Below are 19,425 nucleotides of genomic sequence, written 5' to 3'. Positions count from 1 at the left end.
CGGAGGAGTTGGCTCTCTGGCTAACTTGCCTGTGGCCCCGACTTTACTCTCCAAGCCAGGGGCCAGGGGTTAGAGGCAGAGCTTGTATCAAGAGAAATCTAATGGAACATGATTGATGTAAGGCCTTTATTCCAGGAGGGGGCGCCAAATTGGGTTTGGGGGTCCAGAAGCAAAGTGCCGAGCTGAAGCACTAAGTCTGGTTCGGCTAAGATTCCTCTCACTGTTCTTAGATGTGAACCCCCCCAACTCCCTTCCTGTACAGTTTCCACACAGCCCACGCCCGGTCTTTTTATACTCAAGGCCTTCCCTTAGGAGAGCCCAGGGCTGGTGCTGGGAACACTCACCCAGGTAGGGCTCACGGTCCCACTGTAGTGGAGCCAATAGAGAGCCTCATTTCTTGCCTATGATCAGCATGCAGCAGAGTTTTATCCTGTGGTGCCTTGATCTTCTCCCAGTCTCTCCCCCAGCTACGGAGGCAGGACACAGCCACCTGTGCTCCCCAGGAACACCAGCAAAACCCCCAGTTTAACATCATTGAGGTCATTCACTATTAAAATAATCCCTAGTTTGCTAGTCTTTGCAAAATGAGACATTTGCTGTAAAATGAGGTGCATGAAGGGAAATAGGATATAGCAGGATGTAAGGGTACCTTTGTGGAGGAAACAAAGCAAACAGATTGGCCTGCACCCTGAAAACCCAGATTCTCAGGCGGCCAGTCCCAGAGGGCATGGGATAGAGATAGAGGCTTGCTCCATGACAAAGGTTCCCGTCACTCTGGCCACCAGTGCCAGGCGGGCTACATGAGTGCATTAGTACGTCTCTACAAGAAGTGCTGGGGATGCCAGCAGAACAGGTGAGTCAGTAACAGCTGAGCTACAGGTGACTCGGACTTATTATGGGCCAGACTGCGCTTAGCACTTCAGACACAGTCTTACATCTAAATAGGGTTGCCATTTGGCAAGTTAAATACAGGATGCCCAGTTGATTTTGAATTTCAAGTAACATTTTTCTTTTCTTATATGTCCTAAAGATTGCAAAGGGTATATGTTTTTACACAAAAGAATCATTTTTTGCATATCCAAAATTCAAAGTTGACTGGGCCTCCTGTATTCTATCTGGCAGTCCAACATCTAAAATCCATTGTTCTGGAGTTTGCAATCCTTTTTGCTTTGGGTTGTCTAGTACTCCTTTGTCAGGTTTGAGTTGTGGGTGGCACTGTCAGGGTAGATATGGCCTACTGGCCACCTCGCTCCTCTCCGCCAATGACTAAGGGACCCTCTTGGCTCCAGGAGACCCAACAGCTTGGAGCATGTGCAGAAGACTTCAAAAAATCCCCCTGGGGAGGAAGGGGGAAAGTTTCCAGTACCCCTGGGGATGCAGAACAGGTGAGTTGATAACAACAGCAGAGCTACAGTTGACTCAGGATTTTCTGATTACTGGCCTGTATGGATCCAGGATCCAGCGTCCTGGGAACCACTCTGTCCTCTGTCCTGCCCAGCAGGATGAGCCATTGTCACAAAAGGCCTTGCAGCTAGGCTCTTGCAGCTCATGGTTTGTCGTTGAGTGGCCTATCTCAGCCTGCACACCCCCAGTCCCTCCAGCAGCCCCCCACTCTGAGCAAAGCAAAGCAGCCACAGCCTCCTACCATCTCTATTGGTGTCCATCTGACGGAAGATCTTCTCTGTCCTTTTCTCCGGGGTTGACTCATCTTCAGGCATTTTCATGACAGAGGAAACCATCTTATAGATTGCCTGGGGACAGAAGCCACATGGCAGTAAGACAGGGACCGTTGTCTGGTTTGGTACACCATGGCCTTTTAATTAAGCTTCCCAAATATAGGGGTAAAAGGACTGTCCCCCATTCACATAGGGGGCTGGTCCTGTTCCTGCTGACATTTTGTTGTAGAAAACAGATGTACAATCACTGGAGGGAGGGACAGGCGAGAGAGCTGTGAGTATCTTCAAGGGTTACAACTTGACAACTGGCAGGAAGACCCACTGGACCTCTGTCTCTAGACCTCCTTATCTTAAACCTTAACATGTACATGAATCCCTCACGAATCTTTTGAAAACAAGGAATCTGCTTGTTGGGATAGGTTAGGGTCGAGGTTGTTGTCTGAGATTCTGTATTTCTACCAAGCTCTGGTGTGACACTAGTGCTGATGCTGCTGTTCTGAGGACCCCACTTCTAGGAGCAAGGGTGTAGATGATGATTCTCAGGCTAGAGAGACAGGTGGGTATCTACTGTGGATTCCTCCCGGACCCCTCAAGGAGAGAAGAGCCTGACCTTCAGGAAGGTGTGCTCTGAGCTTCTCACAGGCAGACATGACCAACCCATCCCCAAGCCTTTCCTGTGTGAGTATGGCAACTGTCTCATATCCTTCTCAGCAAGTACCTAGGAATCCCCAAAATGGAAACAACCTGCCTTCTGAGTTTTGGGTTGATTATGCATCTCAGGTTTGAGATAAACTGGGAACATCTGAAATCTGATGGCCAAAAGCAGGTTCTACTGAAAGGGTTTTGCAAGCAGTACTGAAACCAACTTCCTCGCCACCTGTGCACTCCCTGAGGTATCCCGAGAGCACCTGAAAGTCCTCAGTTCCCAAATGTTTTATTTTGAGAAGAATAAAGTGAAGTCTTTGTTTTTAATCCCCAGACCATGACAGTGTGAATCAGATTCATTCGGGGAACTCTAATCCTGGGAAGGAGTTTTAGAAAAAGTAATTTCTGCCAGACGGTGGGCAGGAAAAATCTGACAACTTTTGGAGCTCCGGATGTGGTGGGATAGCTGGAAAGAGGAAAGAAAGGAAGACAGCTGAGGGGAAGTAACCTCCAAATGGGAAATGTGGGAGCAAAAATCAACACTAAAGGCTAAATTTATCTGCCTGACAGTCTTGTTTAGGACCAACCCCTCAAGTGCCTAATGAATTCTAGAGAAAAGGGGTAGATGTTCTAATCTCAGTAGATGAAATCGGAATAATGGACTCATCCATTGGGCTGATCTCCCCCCTCCCACCCCTCCTACTCCCACACACAGACCTGTCAGATCAGGCTCTCTGAGTCCATCTGGAACCCACCCACAGCCCTGCTTCTACGCCAACTCCCTCTGGGAAGAAGGTCAAGCTCAGAGCATGGCCCTGTTTGGGACTGCGGCTGTCAGGAGGGTAAGCTCGGTCACAGTCAGCTTCCCCAAGAAATGCTCACTGAAACATGCTCTGAGGCGGGAGGCCAGTCACACTCTGACTTCTCCCTGAACACCTACTTCTGTCCCCTCTATAGTCAGCAAGGTCTACACCTGCAAGTCTACACCTCCTCCTGTGCTGGAGTTGTAATGCCAATGAATCAAGCTGTAGGAGAAACCTGACTCCTCAGGGGAGTGAGAAGAGACCATGGAGATAGAGTCCTTGATGCAGATGGAGACACAGAATCCCTGAGACTTCCCAGGGCCAGGTGAATGGTTAACAGTTGGAGGCTTTCCACACTAGTGATGTCCTGGGACTAGCGCCCTCTCCTGGGCGTTTCTTACTCCTACATGGACGCTTTTCTGTAGCTCTGGACCCAGTCAAAGGGGAATCAGTGGCACCAACCAATGAACACATATACACCCTGCACACAGATTTGAAACTTACACAATCTAAATATTTTTTGAATTCATAAGTCAAGCGATCTTCAAACAAAAACAGTGACAGAGAATGTGGAATTCAGCACCCACTAGACTCATCCATACAACCTCTACGAAGAAGCAAGAGATGCCATGTTTTTGGTGTAGCAGAGGTAGCATGGAGGGGCATTTATGGGCAATGGAAAGTTTACCCTTTGCTGGAAATCTAAAGGATGCTGGGTAAGTAATTATACACCATCCCTGAGTCTAGTCTGCTCTCTGTAAAACCCTTGCACTTGACAATTCCAGGTGCCACCCACCTTGTGTGTGCCACTGGCGACAGATATAATGTCCGGGGATGTTGTGGGGCTGGTAGGCCTGAGGGCTCACCTAAGAGGTGCTCCTTTCCAGATGGCACTTTCATAGCACTCAGAGAAGAATTTTTTTTAAATGTGCATCAACTCAGAGATAAGAGCTCAGTGAATTAGTCACAAAGCCAAGTCTCTGACGTGGGTGGTACTAAACTAGTGAGGACAGAGCTGGGGTGACGAGTCCCAGAGGTTCTGACAGTGAATAAGTGTATGCAAAACCACATTTGGGGAATTGTGTCTCTTTGCTCCCTTCCCACGGCAGTGACTACCATCGCTGATGGTAATAGAACTTCAATATCTAGGATTCCACAGCTCAGAGAGAGAAAAGACGTAACCCCAGACAGCAATCTGAAACAAATCATGCCTTATATTAGCTCCAGCTTTCCCCCCCAAATTTAATGGGATTAAACCATGAAGAGGCTGGGCTACTTTATTTTTAGCCATGTCAATGAGAGGCCCAGCAGGAACATCCTGTTTTTAATTAAACTGCAAGAGTCCTACTCTTGTCTCTGGGTGAATGCAGAGCTATGGGACACCCAGGAGCCCGCTCTGCCTCTGGCCTTACAGGGCCCGATCTGGGGCCCGGAGTCTGACCAGCTTCCACATGGCCTGTATCTTTCCTCTTCCCTTGGAATGAACCACCTCTCACAATGTTGAAAATGAAGGACTCAAATCTGAACCAATAAAGAATGTGGGCTGAACTGAGGGTGGGCTTAATTCCTAGAGTTAAATCTCACTCTTCTTCCTGAAAGAAACAGGCTGACTCTTTTATCAGAAGACACAGGGTCTTCGAACAGGAGACGCAGGGCCTCATAACGACCAACTAAAGGGCAAAAGAAGTTAATCAGAAGTGTTGTGAACAGCACGCTGCTTTGGAGGGTATTCCATGCCGGGAAAGAAGGGTGGACAGAGACCATGAGAACCTTTCTTGGAAACACTTTTAAAATAGGATCAATATTGACGTGTCTGCAACGGCATTAAGTACCTTCTGGTTTACAGCTAGACGAATCCATTAAATCAGTGACTTTTGTAATGTTCTGCTCAAGTGCCCTAGGCCCTTTCACAGAGGGGGAGGTTGAGCTGGGAGTAAGGGCACAAACCCTTGTTCAGCTAAAGCAGCCCTGTTCTTTTATTAGGCTTTATGTAAGATTTTATTTGAATGAAAGAAATTTATCATGGCTTCCCCGCCCCTCCCCCCCTATCTTTTTTTAAAAAACAGACCATAAGTAGCCCTATTTTTCATCCTATAATCCGATCAAAGACACTTCGGCACCTCTCCACCCACCTTAGGCAGGCAGTCACCTGTTAAATCTGTCTCCTTAATATTTTCCTAAATCTTTCATTCCTGCCCATTCCCCTTGCTACCACCTCATTGCAACTCCACAGTGGTACCTGTCATTTTCAGATAAGGGCAGTTAATACATTTTTTTAGTAATGGTGCTATGTAGAGGCCACTTTAAATAACCTCTTCCAAAGAATCCATTGTCTCTTCAAAATAGACATTCTGGAGCTGCTATGGTTTAGGGCTTCCACATATTGCGGGTGGGGAGGGGAAAGGGAGCAATGATGAGTTTGCTTTTGGAATTGTGAGGCACCAGCGTAACATCTTAGTGGAAATATCCATAAACAGTTGGACACAGCAGAGGTGAAGATCTGAAAGAAGTCTGTTTCTCCATCCATACAACAGGGCTAAGGTTGTGCAGATTAAATGAGATAATGCACGTTGTAGGGTAAGGAAAAATATCAGGCTTTTCTGCCCTCCTGCCATCAGGATAGATGAAGGAACCTGTGATCCTGAATGCATGCCTGATGGCAGGCACCTGAAGTGGGTACACCTGCACTAAGACTGCTTTTTAAGGGCGGCGTCATAGGGACGCTAATAGAACCCAAAAGAGAAGCCGAGAAAAGAAGTAGCAGAAGCCGAGAGAGAAGCAGAGAAGGCCGGACAGCCCAGATAGAGTGAAGACTTGCTGGGGGCTGGGAGGCCTGCCAGCCTCCCGGCCCCCCAGCACCCCTGCCTGCCATATGCCTGGTGAATCCCAATAAAAGACCTGCTAAAGCCACTGAGGACTCTGACTCCTCCTTTACCCGGTCTGCATGGGATCAGAAAGCCTGCACTGTGTCTGTTCCTGACACTTTACACACATATACTAGGTTGACAAGTGTCCTGCAAACATTCCTGTCCACCCAGAACCTGTGGATGTGACCTGCCTTGGACACAGGGGCTTTGCAGATATAATCAAGCTAAAAATGAGAACACACTGGGTCAGGGCAGGCCCTAATCCAGTGCCTGGTGGTCTTATAAGAAGGAAATTAGACACAAGCACATGGAGAGAAGCTCAGGTGATGATGGAGGCAGAGCCAGGCTCTGCAGCTGCCCGGGATATGCTGGGCTCCCCCCTCAGCCTCTAGAAGGGACCAACCTTGTGCACACTTGGGTTTTGAACTTCCTGGCCTCTAGAGTGAGGACAGATTAAAATTCTGTTATTGTAAGTCACCCAGTTTCTGATTATTTGTTACTACAGCCCTAAGAAATGATTTCAGCTTGAAAGCACTGACCACTATGCCTCGCCCCCAACAAGCACTGAGAAGGTGAGATCTCCTGGAGGAGATGAAAGGACAACTGGGCCGTGTCTGGAATCTCCATGTTTATGGAGCAGGAGGAGGAAGAGGAGCCCACAAAGGGGACTGGGAAGGTGAAGCCAGAGAAGGGTGTCCACTGGGTAGCAAGCACTCGCTGGTGTCACCAGATGGCATATTTGATGCTAAGCATTTACACAAACTCTTAAACTAGAGAGCGGCTTGCCAGAGTAAGAGTAATCCTCTAATAAGAAAGGGATAAACCCAACACAACTGATACGAAAGCACTGAGCTTAGAGCTTAGAGAATGCCACTAGCCTAAGCAACTGTTTTCAAGAGTTTTCTCTAGGAAAGTAATCTAAGTTGCATTCCACAGTAACATCTGTGGTCCACACTCATAATTGAGAATTATGGCAAGAGGAAGAGAATTAGGCAAGAGTTTGGAGCAGAATTCCCAGGGGCCATATCAAGATGCACTAGAAGCTCTTACTGCTACTTTTTTTTTCTTTTTTCAGAAATAGAAGAGCACAGTGTTGCAGGTCTCCAAGGAATAAATTAAATGTGACAGTGTCTATGAAACCAGTTTACAAAGATCACTGGAAGAAAAAAATGCAAATGCCACTCAGCAAGTGGTTCTAAAAAAAGTGGAAGGCAGCCTCCCTGGCTCTTATTTCGATCCCAGTGGCACCAAGAGCCACAGACTGGTTGACTGAATTGGTCACAATCGGTGCTCTTGCAACCAGGCGACATTACCTGTTTTCTTGGTTTTTATGGGGGTTAAATCTTTGACTTTTACCTCCATTGCTACTCATTTGCTTGCTGTGCAGATATGTATGCTTTAAATATCACATGAGCAAATAAAAAAAAATAGACTTTTTCCATATTGCTAAGAGAAACAAAAATAGAATCTCTACTGGACTTACCCATACACCCCCAACATCATTTTTTTCAGGTTTCATTCACTTTAAAGGCATGAGAATGCAGACTAAGGGTGTTCTGAAGGGTGACCTTCACCAAAGCTGCCAATTAACCCAGAATCACAACTAAGATGGTGAGTCTGATTCTGAGCAGCTGTTAGTTGAACAGCAAGTACTTTGGAAGCAATTTTTTTTTTTTTGGAAGCAATATTTTAACTTTCAAGCAATGACTAATTAGAAATGCTTCCAACCTGGTCTTTACGTAAGCTCCCTGAGGACGGCTAGGGAAGCATTATTTCAGTCTAAGCATTCCTTTTGGAAAGTCTGCAAGTTGAACTTGAACAGCAAATCCCAACAGGCCACCTCCATATAATCCCGATGCCAGAAGTGGACTCAGGTCCACAGCTCAGGTGAGGGAATTCCCGGTGTCAACCAGCTTCTGTCCTGGAGAGGTGATCTTTCTTTTCTCTCAGATATGTGAGCAGCAGAGAAGCCCTGAAGCTTGAACTAATTTTCTGGGGCGGGCCTTTGGTAAGAAAGAGCAGCTGAAGATCAGGAACTCCTTTGGTCGCACATCCAAGCATCTCTTCTGTGAGTTCCACCACTGGGGGTGTAGGTGGGTTACTCCCTTTTCTTTATGAACATAAATTTTACAACTAGATAAATTCACCTAAAACTTAATGGAAAGTCCTACCTGTTATGTTATTCTTTGGTTGGGAAATGACTTCTCTTTATTTAGCAGAGAAACTTCCTGTCTGAGCTCTGGAAACTTCAATAGAATAATAGCAGCCAACTTTACTGCATGATAGATACCCCATGAAAGGCACTGTTCTAGGCGCTCTACTTGTAATAATTGTTTAGCCCTCATGAGCACTCATTAGCTCTAGCTCATAAACCACAAAAGTATTTTTCTCGAGGACACGTAGCTACTAAGTGGCAGAATCAAGCCTAAAACCCAGGCACTGTGCACTCGGGTCTACCTGCTTCACTTTGTAAGAACACACAGCTGTCTTTAATAAAGGGAAGATGCGTTGGGGGAATAGCAAATTGTGTCAGAAAGTGAGGCACAAGAAGGGAAAGGGTGATTGAAAAGGAGAAATCAAGGTAATATTGACTTGCTTTGTCCAAGACCCCTCTCTGACTTCCCTTGGCTCCTGCTTCCTCTTTGCTCTGGATAAAGGTGATCAAATTTCGTCCAAGCCTGTGATTTTTCATTCAATGATAAGATGATACCATGCATCCTATATACACCCAGCCAACAAGGATCCTGTAGTTAAAGACTTGTTCTTTTCAAGGTCCTAGTTGATTTTTGAGAAGAGAAGCAAGGCTGGTTTAACTCCACTTTCTTTCTATATTCTTTCCCTGGAAATGCTTCAGTCTTGGGGTGTTCCCTCACCACAAGATCCCAGAGAACACTCATTCAGGGCCCAATAAACAATGCCATTTACTTGCTCACTCAAATCCTTCCTTAGACACAACCTGAGCTATGACGACCAGTATGGGGTGTGCGTGTGTGTGTATGTGTGTGTGTGAGAGAGTGTGTGTTCTTAAACCTGCTTCCAACTAGGCTGAGGGACAAGGGACTGTGCAGGGTGGGAGGGATTCCCCTTCCTCTCTCTACCCTCACCCCAGGAGAGGATCAGCACCTGGGAAGTCAGTTATGATCTGGTTTTAGACTTGTGAGGGAAGGTTATGATGTGATGATAAAAGATTAGGCCTAAATCATGTTCCTAAATTTGTCACTTAAATAAAAAACAAATACATGAATGTGAAAATGTTCAAGTCTCTAAAAATAAATCTGCATATGGTGTTCTTTGTTCATCCAGATGTTGATATAGCACAATATTATTTTTTTAAGAAAGGAACCTCACTGCATTTGGCATGTGTGGTAGACTGAATAGTGGCTCCCCAGAGATGTGCATGTCCTAACCTCTGGAAACTATGAATAAGTCACCTTACCCAGTAATGGGACTTTAAAAATGTGGTTTAGTCAAGGATCTTGCTATGGGGAGGGGAGGGTTTGACTTGGATTATTCCAGTGTAGTCACAAGGGTCTTTATGAAGGGAAGAGAGAGGCAGAGCGAAATACCCAAAGGTATACATAGCTCAAGAAGGACTTGATTCACTGTTGCTGGCTTTGAAGATAGATAAAAAGGGTCACAAGCCAAGGAATGTTTTAGAAGATGGGAAAATCAAGGAGCAGAGTTTTTCCCCTAAAATCTCCAAGGATGAATACCTGTAGACACTTTGATTTCAATCCAGCAAAACTGATATCAGATCTCTGACCTCCAGAATTTTAAGCAATGAAGTTTATGGCAATTTGTTACAGCAGCAAGAGCAAACTAATAGGTGTATTTCAGTCTTACACAGAACCCACAATAAGAGTCCTTCCTACTGATATTAAGAAATACAAACAGAATTCACCTGTCACCACAGACCATACTCTGTGGATACCAAAACGAAACCACAAGAAGCAACATCAAGGAAGAAAAACTAGAAAGTTTATGGAATTCTATTCATTGTCAAGGGTAATTACAAACTTGCTTGGGTCCCAGTTTTCACCCTGACTACTTATTAATGTTTGCAGGTCACACCATGAATTTGCAGTTTTCATTAAATTGCTTGAATTTCTAGTCTTGGATGGAAACAAGTTCTGTCAAGAATTAATGTGTTGACACTTGTAATCAAGTTGTAGGCTGTCCTTACTTAACTAACAGACTCTAAACTTGTGTAGGGTTCTGCTGACCCACAGCCTGCCTTCATTTCCTCGCCTTCTAACAGGCACAGAGCAGAAAGCTACGGGACAGTGGCCCCTTTGAAGCGGCAGTGACGCCTCTGAGGCAGAAGCAGCATCCGCTGTGTGTAATCTACTAAACAGCACCAAACCAAGAACAGAGGCTCCCACAAAGCACACAGCTTCTTGGGACACTTGGGACAGACCTGGAACATGAACTTTTAAAGGAGGAAGAGGGAAGGGAACAGAATGGGAAATTCAGTCAGTTCCTACAGCAAATTCCAATTCATTCCCAATTTTTAAAAACCGGGGTTTAGCATTAGAATGGGACAGCATATGGCAAACTTCAGTTTGCAGAGTAGCAGAATAGAATGGCACAGCCCTTAACATGAAAATGGCTCTAAATTTAACTTAATCTCATTGGTGATTTGGAAGTTGCCTCAGGCTTGTGCAGTATTTTCTGTCCGGGTCATGAATATTCACCATTAGGACCTGGCACCGTAGAGAAAAAATTTGGGAGATCTGAACCTTCCATTTGCTGGCTTCTTGAAAATCTGGCATACAGAGACTTTCATTAGGGAATCTTTGTCCTTCCAAGTAAGACCAGAAGGTTTCTGTGGGCCTGTTAGTGGACTGAGATACTTTACAGAGAAGAAAATGCCTTGTTAAGTTAAAAGATTCTTCATTTTTATGAACCATTTTTACATTTGGAACTGAACATGAGTAAGTCAGCAAAGGCTCAGCCAGGGCTTCCAAGTAGCACCTTCTGCACCCTGCAATTTTCTCACTCGCTTTTGCAAACTGGATTCAATAGCACAGGGTGTCGATTTTCCTCCCTAGACTATTTATTCCCTAGTAGATGCTAAACCACAGGTATGGGATGAATCTGTGAATGGTCCTTACTCTCCATAAGCCTGTGTGATCTGGACAGTTTTCCCTACTGATGGGCTACATCTCCATCAATATTGTGACCAAAACTTGATGAGAGGCAGCTGGGAGAACCCTGCTAACAGGGGATCACATGGTGGCTGATGGAGAATTACTTTTCCCCTTCGATCTCAATCAGGAAGCAATTCTCTCCAAAAGGAAAATGTTCTCATCTCTTTCACTGCAGTGAGACAGAGCGAGGACTGGAGTACAGCTCTCCCACAGAAAAAGGAGAGCCAAAAATAAGGCTAATGAAAATGAATCCATCTTAAATTTAAATTTTTGCTTAATTAGCAAAGATTAAGAAAAATTGGACAGTGTAATGAGATGGGGCAGCCTTCACTCACTTGGGGTTTTATCTGGGAAATAATTTGGCAGAGGGCATCAAGAGCTTTAGAAATGCTCATTCCCTTTGGCCCAGTGATTGCACTTCTGGGAATCCATTCTAAGAGAATAATCCTAAATATAGAAAAAACTTCATGCATAGGAATTATTTGTTATTTTACTCTTAAAAGTCACAAAGTTTGTATAATAATGAAAACTGGAACTAACCAACATATCCAACAATATGGATAAAAGAAGTATACATTATAATATAGTACATGACTATAATGCAGTCATTAAGGTACTTCAATGAAAGTTTTTATAAGAAATGCTTGTGTTATTATGTGAAGTGAAAATGGCAAGACACAAAATCTTCATAGATATTATGAAATCAATCAACTATTTTTAACAGCATGGAAATAGAACCAGGAGGATATATTGGAAAATTACTAGCAGTGATTCTCTTTGTGGACAGGGTATGATTATGGAGAATTTTTCTCTTTCTCTTTATACTTTGCTATGCTGCCCAAATTTTTACAATAGACATTATAATTTTCATACATTTATCTTCAGGGGAGGGGAGAAATCCTCTATTTTTGTTTACAATTTATATCTGTGATGGATGAATTTCATGCAGCTTACTCAGATGGTTACTGTTCTGGGTGAAGGAAAAGCCAGTGATAGTTTCCCCTGGAAAAAGTAGTTGGCAGATGTTGGAGTTTCCTGCACTGGAGGGTCGCCTGGATTCCTGCTCCTGTACCCCTGCCATGTGTAGCTGTCACTCTAACTGCCCATGTGGGTCCAGTCCCCCTGTCCACAAGCAGAGCCAGACCTCAGCTCAAGGGCTTGATGACAGTTCAGCCTTGGGGACACTTTCGGGCTCAGTATGTGGAAATAGGATTCCTGCGGTTCCTTGAAAGCAAATGCTGCTACACCTCCACCTCATCCTGACTCCTTGTCTCCTGTTGTGACACACACTCCCACACACCCTTCCTGCACCCCCCAAAATCCCCCAGGGACAGCACTGAACCCAGATGACCTAGGATGAGTTTCTTAGATGAGCACCTCATGAAGACAATGTCTACTCTCTTGTGCCTGCTGTCTGCTTCCAGATACTTCTCTCTTGTGCTCTACTCACCTGCCAAGACTGTGAGTGACCCCTCCTGGTTCTGCCTGCCCAGCTAATCCTTCATGGTGCTTCAGCTGATGCTCTTCTCATCCTCTCTTGAGCCTTGTCTTGTCTCCTCTGGGTTCCACTCACTGGCTAACAAGCTGTCATTGCAGTGATGATAGATCCTTATGCCCCTTCCATGATGCCCCAAAGTTTTGCTAGAGTCTCACAAAGAAGATGTGGCCAACATTAGGGCTCCTCCTGTTCTTTGCAGGAAATTTATTCTGGGTGAATGACTTGGGGAAATAAATGGGGTGCCTCTTATTAAAATGATGGAGACCTTGATTCTACAGTGCTTGTATCTTTGATGAGATAGAACCTAGAACAGAGAGTCTAATAAACTTGTACATTAACTCTGGTGATGATGATGAGCTCTTCTATAGGGCTGGGATTTTGCTCAGTGTTGAACATGAAGAATAAGTCTAATCTTAAGATAACCCCATCACATGGTTTGGTACCACTGGTAGTTCCATTTTACAGATGAAGAACACTGAGGCTCACTTAGGTACCCTTGGTTAAAGTCACAGAGGTAGTGACTGGAAGAGGCAAGATTTGAACCCAGGTCAGAGTTTTATCATTAAACATCACGCTTCAGGGGATATAACTGCCAAGGCTCCAGGTCCAGGCAGATCACAGCAATGAGCGGATGGGGTGGCTACAGTGAATATGACCAACTGAAGCATGTGTGCCCATTGTAGGGTGAGTGTCACCCCAACACCCGGTGACTTATTTCAGGAAAGAATGTGGGCCGGAGCTCCTGAGTTTTCAAGAGAAGCCAACCAATCTCCAATCTTCCTGTTTTATACTATGGGCTCATCATTTTCAAGGACATGGGGGAGAAATAATCGATGTCCAGGTGGGCCACCAGCTTGCAACCTCTGCAATGTGCTATATTATTATATGGGATACATCCCAATTTTTTTTTTTTTGTGTTGCAATCTTGGCTTTTCTTTTCTTTTTTAATTTTATTTTTATATTCCCCATACAATTGCAACCCCCTAATTTTGACTCCAATCCCTCCTTTCCCCGCCCCCCCCCCAAAGTGTGTCTCTGGTTCATAGTTGTTTGTTGATTTTGATTTTTTTCTTTCTTATAGTTATTCACTTCCCAATTCTTACTGTGACTCATGCTTTTCTTTTTTTAAAGGGTGAACGCTACATACCTGCACAATTTCTAGCATCTCTGCCTTGCTGATGTAGCCATTTCCATCCAGGTCATACATGCTGAAGGCCCACTTCAGCTTCTGCTCCAGCTTCCCCCTTGAAGTGACACTCAGGGCGATGATGAATTCTCTAAAGTCTATTGTCCCATCTCCATTGGCATCGAAGGTGCGGAAGACGTGCTCTGCAAATTTGGAAGCATCCCCATAAGGGAAAAAGTTCCCGTAAATTTTCTTAAACTCTTCCATTGACAAATGTCCACTGGGGCAGTCTCTCAAGAAGCCTTTATACCATTCCTGGATCTCATGCTCTGTAAAGTCTGTGCTTTCCAGCAAGTCTTGCATGACCTCCGGGCGCAGCTTGCTATTCTGTTTCCCCATTCTGGCAGCAAGAATTTAGCTACAGATAGAAAAGAAGATAGACAATTTAAATTAATTAATTAATTAATATTTTCATGGAGATAACATGGTTTGCAACACTATATGTGGTTTAGGACTACAGGTTCACACCGCAGATGTATGTTACCATACCACCACCCAAGGACCCTTAGTCCTTTACCACAGACTATTGGGCCCTGTTTCCTTTTGCTCTCACACTCACCCTCTACATAAAATTTTTAGACCTATTCTCTGGGGACACCATTTATAAATTGCAATTGTTCCTTTGGGAAAAAAGGAAGAAGCTCTCTTCTAGTTCAGTAATTGTCCGGGGTTTACAGCAATAGCGATCAGCCAGACAAAATGACAGGCAGAAGACGTAGAGCAGAAGTACCACCGACCAGAAAACAGATGTTTCTTATACTGAACTAACCTGAAAACAGAAGATTCAAAATGAGAGAGAAAAAAAATGAATTCTTTAATTCTGCCTTACCTATTTGCAAGAGCTTGGATTTAAGGAGACTGAGCTGCTGACACCCAATCCTAGTATGAACAGGAAAGGGCCTCCCTAGTGGCACAAGGGGTTAAGACGCAACCTATGAAGCTTTCCCAGCCACTGAAGCATGAGTTCAATCCCCAGCCAGGGAACTACCCACATGGCACAGCAAACCTCTCCTGTCTCGCCCGCTGCTCCCCTCAGCAGTGTGTTTTAGTCAATCTGCCTGTTCTGTCTCTGGTGAATCCTCTCACAGCCCCCCCACACCTCTGGCCTGTACCCCAGTTCTTGTATGCATAAATAAATAAATCTTTTTTTAAAAAAAGAATTAAAGGAGAGAAAGAGGAAGTAAGAGATCAAAAGAGATGATTTAGCATGTTTTATGGCCAGAATATTTCAAGCAAAGTGCTGTCTGGGTACCTTATATATATTATAAGTATAGACAAGAGTTAGGAAAACAGAAATTTGATGTCATTACATGCTACCAAGCTAAGTCAGTTATTTAAGTTCCCAAAGTGAAGTCACTGACAACAGTGGGTTTATATGATAAAGACAATGCATTTTAAAGTTATTTTATGTCTTACAATTATTTATTATGAAATAGGACAAACTTTCCTTTTTAAAATATAATTTACTTCATATTTTCTTAGCATAACAGTAGCACACATCTATAGTCAATGGCAAAACAACACAGTGAGGTAAAAGAAAAAAGTCAACATCTTTTCAAATCTTAACATGTGGCAATATTAACCACTGCTAGTATTTTGATATATGTCCTTCCAAATTTCTTGCATGCATATTTATCTAAATATGCTAATAATCTATTTTAAAATATTTACATTAAAAATAACATATACTCTTTTGTTACTTATTTTAAAACTTAATACATTGTGGGGAACAAAGGCAACTTTTACCAGATGAAGACATACTTGCAATTAACCTTTTCCCATTCATACAGCCATTCAATATTCATCAATAGCCATACATCAGACATGTTTCTGGCACTGAAGATGCAAAGAGTAAGGTTTGGCCCTTTTTCCTAATGAGTTGAGAACCCACAGGGGTGGTTGTGGCAGTGAGGGGATAATACAATAAGAGTAGGGCTAGATCTGTTATCATAAGAGTACACAGAAAGACACCCAAGTCAAATGGGAGCATGGAGGTTATCAGGGAAGCCTTCCTGGAGAGGTGGTATCTGACCTTAATTCCTATTTCCAAAGTTTTATGATTTACATATGATGAAGAGAAACACCTCATAAAGGGATTCTGCACTTATATTTTGCATTTTTCCTATATTAGAAAAAAATTCTTAGGCTTGGAAAATGATAGAATATAAGAGATACCACATCTCCATTTAAATCATGTTTTCTAATTTCCTCTGAGGTTTCACATTTTGTAGTGTGTGTTTGTTTCTGTTTGTCTCCCTCCTACTACATGGTCAGCCCTTTGGCACAGAGATACCATTGTGGTTACTTTGTCTTTCTAGATCTAGATAGACAAATAACATTTGGTGAGTTACTGAATGAAGGAATGACTGATAGTTAAGTAATTACAATATGTAAATATGAACTAAACTTGGAAAAGGAGGCTTTCCCCTACAAAGATGAGGCCCTGGCTTTCAGAATGCTATTTAAGACTTGGTCTTGGAAGGTCTCTCTGTTTCTATTCCAGTTTTATTACAATATAATAGACAGATGATATGATAAATGTTTGAGGCGTACATCCTAATGGCCAGTATAGGCATCGACGTGAAATCATTACCACAGTAAGTTTAGTTAACCTCATTTCATATAATTAACTTTTTTTCTTATAATGAGAATGTTTAAGACCTACTCTCCTGGGCCTCCCTGGTGGTGCAAAGATTAAAATCTCAGTACTATCAAGCTATCACCAGCCGCTGTGGTATGAGTTTGATCCCTGGCCAGGGAGCTAACCCACATGGCGCAGCAGACCTCTCCTGTCTCGCCCACTGCTCCCCTCAGCAGTATATTTCAGTCAATCTTCCTGTTCTGCTCCCCACTCTGTCTCTGGTGAATCCTCTCACCCCCCACACCTCTGGCCTATGCCCAGTTCTTGTATGCATAAATAAATAAAAAAAAAATCTTCAAAAAAATCTTGGCAACTTTCAAACACACACTGTTGAAGTCACCATGCTGTATAGCACAGCCCCAGAACTAAATATTTATTTAAAATTGGAAGTTTTTATTCTTTCCCCCCAAGTTCCCCACCTTACCCCCACCCCACCCTTTGGGATCTGTTCTATGGAATTGCCTACACACCTGTCTGTTGTGCCCAATAGGAATAAATTCCTCAGAGGGGAGCATTTGCATCTCACACTGCCCACACTTCGTCCATAATATCCACAGTTCAGGAAATGAACAGCAATCCCTGTGACTTGCCAAGTTGATTAATTTTCTTTTCTGAGTTCTGCACTGGAGGCAGAAGCCAGCTGTGCTCTCGCTTCTCACCCCATGCAGGCACCCCCTTAAAGGATGGGAGGAGGCACTCAGTCCCTTGCATCTGGCCCCCCATCAGGAAGGCGCTTCCTTTCAGAGGTCTCCCTTCATGTGCAACCAGGCACACACTCCTTTCTGCAGGAGCAAAATTAAACTACAACTCCAAGCAGAGCACAGAAAGAATTCATAAATTGAACATTCCATTAACTTTCACTTCCCTCGTGCACCACTTTTTTTCCTCCAGGGAAAAATAAAGCAAAGTTAGAGAGGCTGGTTTGTGTTAGAATTTTAAAACTGTCACTCAGTTGCTAGTTGGCAATATGCCTGAGGTGAGAATTCAGAAAGATGAGGTAATATATTATACATGCATTTACAGAGCTCTGAAACATTTTATGGAATTGGCAAGTAATTTTGAGTTTTCCTTTTGGGCAGCTCCTCAGAGCATAGTTCTTTGGTGTGGTATTTGATCAAATCACCATTATCACGCTTCAGTTCTGCACAAGTCACCTTGTGCCTGGCCTTGAGGGAAAAAAAATGCTATTTTGATATTTAAATCTCCTCACTTACAGAATGATTTCTTTACCTGGACCTATAAAGTGCTGTTTCTTCAAGTGCTTCCCATTTATTAGCTGTTTTTGCACTAGAAACAAATTGCCTCAACATTTTGGCTATGTCTCCCACTGAGACTGATCTGTGTACAGCATTTTTTCGATAAACAGTAATTAAACCACATTTACAAATTCACTAGCACAGAAAGACCATAACACAAACAAGGGAGAAGAGCATGGAATAAGTTATTTGGGAAGTGGGTGTTTGTAATTGAGTCCAGAATTTATTTCAGCAGATAACTACAAATACTTTACTAAGTACGATGACTGAATTTGAGAAAACCATCTGGACTTGCTTAGACTATACAACGAAAATCTCAGGGGACATACGATAGTGGTCCATTCCTTGGGGGAGGAAGAGGGAAGCCAGAGGAATGCCTGATAATACCTTTTTCTTTCGGAAGACAACGTTGTGCTTGTTTGAGCAGATGAGAGGAAAACAAGCAGCATCTGGGAAATGCTACATTAATGAGCAATCAAGAAAAAAAATGATCTGGAGACGAAAACTGTACCTCAGGTCAAACCCTTTTCATGACTCTATGTAGTCATTTACTTTGGACCAGTAAGACATAATGGGGGAAACGCTCAGGCCATGGAAGGAAAATGCCAGCATTAAAGCCTGGCTCTATGGTGGACCTGGAGCCACTGCAGAAGTTTCAGCAGGAGTTACAGCCTAACCCGATCCCTGGCTACTGTGCCGAGAGTAGGCTAAGGAAGGGCAAGGGCGGAGTGGTGAGACCAGTCAGGTCATAAAATGTTTTCATTTAGAGCCTCCCCGGTGCACAGCGGTTGAGCGCTGGGTTGCAAAGCTGCCCGCAGCTGCTGCGGCGCCGGTTCGATCCCCGGATGCTCCCCGGCCACTGGAGGAGGGTCCCACATGGCGACTGGGTGAAGGTCCCACATGGCGCGCAGACCTCTCCTGCTGCCCACTGCTCCCCTCAGCAGTGTACTTCGGTCCTTCTGCCTGCTCTGCTCCCCGCTCTGGCTCTGGTGAATTCCCTCTTCCTCCTGTGCTTCTGACTGTACCCAGTGCTTGTATAAATAAATGAATAAATAAATCTTTAAAAAAAAAGTTTTCATTTTCCACAGCCCACAGCTCGTGCTGGAGCTCACATGTGTGTCTGTCTCGCGCACTTCTCACCTCGGATCAACGGGAGAGCAAATTGTGCTACTGAACTGATTTTACAGATGTGAAAACTAAGGTGCACCGGGAAGTTAAACAAACAGAAAGGGTGACTTTTTCCATTTTATAAGCAAAGAAATGAAAATCCAGAGTGGCTGGGTAACCGGTCCCACGTCACACAGTTTGTGATTGGACACAGAATGGTCACCTCGTGTGGAGCTGAGCGCCCTCTGCATCTACCACTACTTACTAGTTCCATGGACAAAGCATGCACAAGATTAAGACAACAGTCCCACGAAATGTCAGAAAGAAGTAGTGGAGAGGAGACAACTTCCCATCGGAAGTCATTACCCTACAAATACGTGCTCAGCATCTGCTAGAGGGAGGCACTGCTGGGCACTAGGGATTCAGCGGAACAGACAGACAAACCCTATTCTCATGGCACTTACGGTCTAATGGGATCAGACAGGCAATAAGTAAGGTAAATAGTGAAATGTAGGTGGAGAGGTGCCATCAAGAAAAGTAAAGAAGGAAGAGGCTCGAGGAATGCCAGGGGTGAGTGGGTGGGTGTGTGTTGAAAT

At 44.0% G+C, this 19,425-nt stretch overlaps 1 protein-coding gene across 7 annotated transcripts in view; it reads right to left on the bottom strand.

Moving 5' to 3' along the window:
* The window catches only part of NCALD (neurocalcin delta), a 348,584-nt gene that overhangs the window by 6,477 nt on the left and 322,682 nt on the right, over window positions 1-19,425 (bottom strand). For all 7 annotated transcript variants that reach the window (XM_054692055.1, XM_054692056.1, XM_054692059.1 and 4 more), the window contains 2 exons: window positions 13,787-14,183; window positions 1,646-1,751 (listed from right to left, as the gene is read on the bottom strand). In XM_054692055.1, coding sequence (XP_054548030.1) covers window positions 1,646-1,751; window positions 13,787-14,164 — 484 coding nt within the window. In that variant the 5' untranslated portion in view covers window positions 14,165-14,183. The remainder of the gene's footprint in view (window positions 1-1,645; window positions 1,752-13,786; window positions 14,184-19,425) is intronic.

Source organism: Talpa occidentalis, unplaced genomic scaffold, assembly GCF_014898055.3.
Source record: "Talpa occidentalis isolate TD23 unplaced genomic scaffold, MPIMG_talOcc4v2.1, whole genome shotgun sequence".
NCBI classification, from domain to species: domain Eukaryota; kingdom Metazoa; phylum Chordata; class Mammalia; order Eulipotyphla; family Talpidae; genus Talpa; species Talpa occidentalis.
Note: the sequence above shows the minus strand (reverse complement) of the source record. Positions and strands in the feature narration are given on the sequence as shown.